The sequence below is a fragment of the Lepeophtheirus salmonis genome, chromosome 14 (genome assembly GCF_016086655.4).
Source record: "Lepeophtheirus salmonis chromosome 14, UVic_Lsal_1.4, whole genome shotgun sequence".
NCBI classification, from domain to species: Eukaryota; Metazoa; Arthropoda; class Copepoda; order Siphonostomatoida; family Caligidae; genus Lepeophtheirus; species Lepeophtheirus salmonis.
In genome coordinates, this window is record NC_052144.2 from 19,781,296 (window position 1) to 19,789,022 (window position 7,727).

Sequence of the window (7,727 nt, forward strand, 5' to 3'; positions counted from 1 at the left end):
AAAATTCAAAGTATTTATATGACTAGTCATAAGCTCTATAAGACTGGAAACTTATAAGTGAAGGTTCAAGTACGCTCGCTACAAATGGGATAGAAGAATTGAGAAATTACTACAATGGCATTAGATAAGTTCAAAAGGCAATTTCTAAATCATTTGTCTTATTTTTATAAAAAAAAAGTATTTGTTATATTTAAATAGTCAAATATATAGGTACCTAAATAAAAAATCAGGGGCTGTGAAATTCATAAGTCACAGTTTTTATGAAATTATTGAATTCCAATATCAAGCCTATCAAAGGTCTCTTTTTTAGGTATAGGTATACATTAGACTATTTGAATCTAATAAATGAGTGGGTTTTTTTTTTTTTTTTCGTAAAATATGACAAATGGCCTAATGAACTTATGATGTGTGATTGTACTAATTTCTCCGTTCTTTTACCCCACTTGTAGCAGGCGCGCGGAGCCTTTGCTTACAAGTTTCTATTATTATTAATAATATAATAATGTATTATATGGATAGGCCCAGTGATGCATCAAATATGTCCTGCCGGTATGTAGAAATAAAATAAAAAGGAAAATTAATGTGGTCGCCATGACAATTCTAGAATGTTTGAGAGGAGAACAGCTTCGCTACCATCACGTTTTATTAGATCAGCTGCAAGCAACTGGGGGTGGAAGAACATCAACAAATGTCCAACTCCTTGTATAGCAAAGAGATATAGGCTAAAATTACTCAAGGACTTACACTTATAACTAGTGATGTGTAAGTCTTTATTTAGGACTGAAGACTGCAGTCGTCCTGTTCAGTTCAGTCCAGTTTCGTACTGTATATCAGTCCTAAAAACTTATAGAAATAAAGATCAGTCCTTGATGACGTCACTCAACTTTTTTTTTCAGACAGTCTTAAAGACCGGCCCCAAGGACTGATGGGACAGGTACTAACACTTGACTAGACTGAGTAAATAAGGACTGATGCAATACTACTCATAACTCTTGAGCTAAGCGTCATTGTTATTTTTTGTCATTTATGAACACACAAAAATAGGTATTACTTTCTACTTAAATGTTCTGCCTTCAAGAGATAAATAATCATGATAATTGCTTTGGAAAATAAATAACTAGTGATAAATTACAACTGATGAAAATCGAGTCTATAATACTAATAGACACGCTTAAAAAAACAAAAATCAACATAATAACCCTGGCAATTTGAAGAATCTGATTAGAATATGATTGAATCTATTTAAGAAAAGAAGTTCATTACTAAAGGAATAAAATAATAATGAGAATTGCTAAGAAAAAGATGATTTATTCTTGAGAATACCAATTCAAAAAAAAAACAAAAAAAAAAAAAAGGGGCCAGCTAAATATGACGTAGATTCCTTTTGTCCTTTTTTAAGCTGATCACTCATTCTTAACTCCCATCATGTGGGAATATACGAGGGTGATCTGAAAAGTTTCCAACCTTAACAAAGATACAAGACTTCTTTTCTTTATTCTTTTTTTTTTTTTTTTGACATAACCTCCTTTTAGCACTACACACTTCTCCCAACGATACTCATTTCTCTGTAACTCGTCCAGATAGTAATCAGAGTTTTCCTCTGCAAAATAATTTCTTACGAAATATTTTTTTAATTTTTTTTGGCTAAATTACACCGAATGGGATTGACTTAGACGCATTAAATGTTAACACAACAAGCCTTTATATGTCTGCTATTGTTTGATTCTATTTAAAGATTACACTTTAAAAAAATATATATTTAATGATAGCTCGATACTCGATTTCGTCAATTGTCACAAAAACACTCACATCAACTTACTCAAACGACTTTTAGATAACAACTTCATGTCCAAAATTGATGTTACAGAAGCTAGACAGATGTGACTAGCTTTAATATATATTTACTGCCATCTTCACAATGAGGTCAGAAACTTCCCGGAACACCCTCGTAAATCCTTCTTGATTATTCCAAGTCTCTAGAATTCCATGACTTAGTCTATGGATATGGTGGCACTGGTAGCACGTATCCTACTATTTGCCATGAAGAACAGACTCGTTCTCTGATAAATAATCCAGAAAAAACAAGGAAAACTTCAAATATTAGCCTGTTCCAAAATGATTCAGACAGGTTCGTTTGAAGGAAAAGGAGAAAAATTAGCTACAAATTACATTACGTACATACCACATTTGCACATGTTTCTTCATTCGTCGCTGAACATGTAGACTCACAATATTCGCTCGTACCTTTTAATACGTTGACACAAACTTAGCAAAAACAATGTCTGAGATTCACACCACATCGTACCCACATAGCCGAAGACACTATGGCATTTCTTATTGCAGAGGAAGGTGGAAACGATATCAAACAGAGTACCTACAGTCCGGATCTTAATCTCTGTGACCGATGTCTCTTGTGTAAGCTGAAGCATCTGCTCTGGGATTACGATTTTGATAGCCATGAAGACCTCGCATTCAGCGTTCAGCGAGTGATGAAGTTAGTGAACGTGGAGTAGCTCTCCAGGCAGTTGTGGGATTTAGACAACTATTGCCGAGCCGGAGGAGACTATATGAAATGATTGAGTACTTTTGAATTTAAGTTATTGTCTTACTATGGCAGTCTAAATCATTTTGGAATAATCTAATATAAGAAAGAAGACATATCAAATTGGTGCATTTAAACCTAATTAAAACCTTAATAAAGTTAAATTATATGTATTATGCACTTGCACAATTAACAATATATCCAAATTAAGCAAATAATAATTTTTTGGATGATATTGAAATCATTTTTATCATATCCACAATCAGGGATATATGTAGGGCTAGATTAGAAATTAAATTACTAAACCAAATTGGGGTATAAAAGGGCAATAAAAACTTTTTTGGCTGCTATATTATAACTAAAATTTCTCAGGAAAGTCTAAGAGACATTACCATTCCCTGTTACACGTCTATGATAATATTCAGTAATAACTTGACATACAAGTTTAATTCGTTCTTGGACGGACCTCGTAAGTCACATAAGAAATAACTTTAAATAAATGGGGATTAAAATGCCTCTCATTTCCTACGCCAACTCTGGATGAGCTCGTACCTATCAAGCAATGTCATTGCAAAATTTTGCTTACAATCTAGATCTTGTCTTAAAAAATACGTAAGTTGGGACACTCGTGTTTCAAAGTATAAAATATGCTTATAATAGGTTGGGAAAAAGTAATTTCGTATTTCCCACCTTTTTTATAACTAAATATATCCTGTTCATTATTAGTCACACCGGATCTTAGGATAAGAAGTTGTGAGTGTATACTGCTATGTCATTTCGAACAGTATTGCGCTTGGCCGGTTCAGTCGTGAATTATCGTACGTCAAGTATGGAGTTATCAAAGGAAGGCATTCTACATATTTTACCTTTTTACGATCTGAAAGGGAACAATGTGCCGAAGCGACCAAGAAAATTTGGAATTTAACTCGTTCTGTTGGTGTAGCATAGCATTAGTTCGAGCAATTTTGTTCCAGTGTAGTGGAGGGCAATGATGCAACACGCAATGGTAGTCCTGTTGTCAAAAATGTCGATAAAATTATGTAAAATATTGAGAAAGACCGTCATAGCAACAGTTGTAACATCATTTTCAACTATTTGCAGAAGGCTAGATACAAAAAGAAACTCGAATGGGAGAGTAATCGTGTTTCATCAATACAACACCAGGCCGAAGACATCTTTGATGACTTGCCAGAAGCTCCAGGAATTGGGTGGGAAGTTTTTATGCATCCAATCTACAGTCTGGATCTAGCACTATGTGACTAACACCTGTTCCTGTCTTTGGCCAACACGCTTGGGGGTGCAAATTTGGCATAAATAGAGGCATGTGCAAATTGATGGTCTGAGTTTTTGCTAATGGCTTCTACGAGTTGGGTTCTCGTTGGCAATAAGTTATCAAACAGAACGGACATAATTGGCTTAAATCGGATGGGAGTATCACTTCTTATAAAGCATTGAAATAAAGTGAAAAATACAAAATTCAGAATTACACTCCTTACAATGACATCGCTTTTCATATTACCGATTCAAGCATTCATTGAACAGAATTAACTATCTCAAAATATTGATCTAGAACTTAAACTATCTTCTTATAACATATTTCTTTCTCTGGCTCAAGAATTGAAGCATTCTACATTTAATTACAGATATAATTTTTAAACAAACAATGGAGGGCAACAGCTTACTATAACACGAGAAACTTTTTTTTCTCTCCATTAACCTTTTATCTTTCTCAAATGAACGATGAGATATGGAGAATATTTTTTAATATCATTACTTTAAGCATGGGCATCGTATAAGAGGTTATCATGAATCATTGATTTACATAGGGATATATCAAAACAAGGATTGAAATAAAGGGTAAAATAAGTCATATGAAATGTAGATAGACTTCAGCTTTCTTTTTACTTATATTTTCTCAATTTTGCCCATGGTGGCAGAAAATTGCAGTGCTTTCTCGTCTCTTTCAGGCAAAGTCTTGAAAAATAAATGTCCTTAAGGAGAGTAATATTACGTCAGGCTTTCGAGAGAGTAAGCAAGGAGCGGTTTATATTCAATCATTTTTCATCAGTTTCCTCTGTCCTCTCAGGAAAACACTTTCAATTTATTTACCAAAAACTTTACTTCAACCCATCATCAAAATACACAATGGTTTGGATTACTAATCAAGAATATGAGGAGAGTGTAAGTTCAAAAATCGTTAGTTATGTATGATTGTATATCCATTTTAGAGAACTCAGACATTACTTTCTAAAATACTTTTTTGACCTTTAAAGGGTATTCAGAGTTCAGACACGTAAATATCTATGATTATGAAATAAATTAACTCAAATTATGCTGATTCTATTAAATTAACTTGTATTAACAATTACTTTTCCTAAGAAAGTATGTACATTCATTTCATCATAAGATGTTGCAGTAGCTTTCTAAAAAGAAAGGGTAAAAATACATATTACATCATTCCCTATAGACATCACCTTAAAATGAAAAATGCAACAATATTTTGAAACCTTAAAATTTATCAATATCAAATAATTGATTAATAAACGACTATGTCAATTTTATTTCTTAGACAATCCTCCCCAAAACTGATCTACCAAGAGGTCAAGAACAAGCATCCAATGGATCTCATAGCAAAGTAGAATTCAATTCCAAGTTGGATATCCTTAGTCGTGCTAATAAAGTTCGTCTCTCTGGAATTGTTTGCACAATTGGTAACAAATGAACTAGTGGATCGTCTGAATTTTTATAAATAAAATCCTTCATTTTTAGGTCCTGTTTCTCGAGAGGTTGAGTACTTATGTAGTTTGATTGAAAGTGGAATGAACATTGCCCGAATGAATTTCAGTCATGGTTCCCATGAATATCACTCACAAACCATTAAAAACTGCAGAGAAGCAGATAAGCTCTACAAAGAGAAAAAAGGGTTCAGTCCAAATTTGGCTATTGCTCTAGATACTAAGGGTCCTGAAATTAGAACCGGACTTCTTGAGGGAGTAAGAATATCTCAGTAATTTAAAAAAAAGACTTGCATTATATCTATAAAAATACAGGATGATGGAAGAAAAGAAGTTGAATTAGAAAAAGGTGCCAAGATCAAGTTGACTACCAATGAAGAATTCAAGGAAAAATGTACCAAAGAAGTGTTGTACCTTGACTACAAAAATATCACAAAAGTAATGGTTCCTGGGAAACGAGTATTTATTGATGACGGTCTTATTTCTGTCGTGGCTGAAGAAATTGGTGATGATCATGTTATTGGAACTATTGAAAATGGTGGTAACTTGGGATCCAGAAAGGGATGCAATCTTCCAGGAACAGATACTGATCTCCCTGCAGTCTCAGAAAAGGATAAAAGCGATCTCCAATTGGGAGTTGATTTGGGAGTTGATATGATTTTTGCATCTTTTATTCGAAATGCTGCTGGTGTGAAGGAAATCCGTGATGTACTTGGAGAGGCAGGAAAGGATATTCTCATCATTCCTAAAATTGAGAACCAACAAGGATGTAATAACATTGATGAAATCATTGAAGCATCTGATGGTATTATGGTAGCTCGTGGTGACATGGGCATTGAAATCCCCACAGAGAAGGTATTTATTGCTCAGAAACAAATAATTGCCAAATGCAATAGAGCTGGTAAACCTGTCATTTGTGCAACTCAAATGTTGGAATCCATGGTTAAGAAGCCTCGTCCAACCAGAGCTGAAGGTGCTGACGTCGCCAATGCTATCTTAGATGGAGCTGATTGTGTGATGTTGTCTGGGGAAACTGCAAAAGGAGATTATCCAACAACTTGTGTTCGCACTATGGCAGCTCTTGCAAAGGAAGCCGAGTCTTGCTTCTATAATTCAAGACTCTTTGAGCAACTCATTTCATATGTAAGGAGTTTTTTCTTTTTAGTATAGGATTAATTTGTAAATTTATACTATTATAAAAAGGATGAAATGAAGGATTGTAGTGAAACAACAGCAATTGCAGCAGTTCAATCATCTTTATTGAATCGTGCATCTGCTATAATCGTCCTTTCAGAAACTGGAAGAACTGCTAAACTTGCTTCCAAATTCAGACCCAAGTGTCCCATTGTTGTCAGCACTCATGATGGAGCTGTTGCTCGTAAGTGCAATCTCCATCGTGGATTGATCCCACTTCTTTATGAAGGTTTGTACATTTTTATCAATTTAAATCAAATTCAGACAACTCAAGCATTCACTATTTGTACTTTGTAGGAGAAAAATCTGTTGACTCTCAAATGAAGCACGCTATTGACTTTGCCAAGAAGTTCGGATTCGTTGGTTCTGGAGATTCTGTTATCGTCCTCTGTGGATGTGCTGACTCCTCATGTGTCTGCATGAAAATCCTTCAAATCTAAGTACATCATAAACATAAAAAATCTTAATTAGATTCAATATCAAAATTATATTCAATTACTATTTTATTTATTTGTTATTTAAAAACTTTATTTATTTTACAAAATAATTGATTATTCAAAAATAAATTCATACTACAAAAAACGAAAAGCCACAGTTTATTTGTCGTTTCAAGAAGGTTTTTTTTAAAATTCTGCATAAATATAATAAATGCTTTTCAAATTAATACAATATTTAAAAATTAAGTTGACAGTTTCCTTAGGTCTTAACTTAAACTTGAATAGGTTATTCAAACAATAAACAAATGAACAACAATAGCAAAAACCAAACTCATAGGATTTATTTTTTTCTCTCTCATAACTGGATAAAGATTCAATAATAACATTAGACTTGTTCCTGCCTTCTCCTTACGTTTATTTATGCTTTACAAAAATGACATCCCTATATATTACATATATCTACCAGCAGCTGAGTTTTATTTCATTTATTTTTTTCATGAAAAACGTTGGTTTGCCGTAGGGAATCCATCTATTTATATCTTTGCTACAGTTTTCCAGTTTCTTCGGCGAGGAAACTATTCATCTATTTTCCGGGGACGAATCATAATTAAATTTCAATTGATTGGAGTAATTAGTAATGTTTTTGTTTATCTTCAGTTTTTTTATGAAGTAATGGTGGTAATAATTGTATTAAATTGTCTTATAATTATATGGTTCAAACTTGTGAGTAAATCATACTGATTTGAACATCAAACCGCTGCAATTTCATCCAAAACCTTCTCTTTTTTTCTAATTTCCCTATTTTTTTCTTCTTCTTTT

At 33.3% G+C, this 7,727-nt stretch overlaps 1 protein-coding gene across 1 annotated transcript; it reads left to right on the top strand.

The window, feature by feature from the left end:
* Positions 1-4,492: 4,492 nt before the first annotated feature.
* On the top strand, positions 4,493-6,966 carry LOC121129056 (pyruvate kinase). The gene is made up of 6 exons (XM_040724721.2): positions 4,493-4,723; positions 5,112-5,253; positions 5,312-5,535; positions 5,593-6,420; positions 6,481-6,700; positions 6,769-6,966. Exons 1-6 carry the CDS (start codon positions 4,529-4,531, stop codon positions 6,909-6,911), a joined length of 1,752 nt encoding a protein of 583 aa, XP_040580655.1. The 5' UTR covers positions 4,493-4,528; the 3' UTR covers positions 6,912-6,966.
* Positions 6,967-7,727: the final 761 nt, after the last annotated feature.

Excerpts from the sequence above, each read along its gene's own strand:
- LOC121129056 (XM_040724721.2), top strand. The coding sequence starts at position 4,529 with ATGTCCTTAAGGAGAGTAATATTACGTCAGGCTTTCGAGAGAGTAAGC. Across the intron at positions 5,536-5,592 it reads GAACCGGACTTCTTGAGGGA|GATGATGGAAGAAAAGAAGT; the intron begins GTAAGAATATCT and ends ATAAAAATACAG. Across the intron at positions 6,421-6,480 it reads TTGAGCAACTCATTTCATAT|GATGAAATGAAGGATTGTAG; the intron begins GTAAGGAGTTTT and ends TATTATAAAAAG.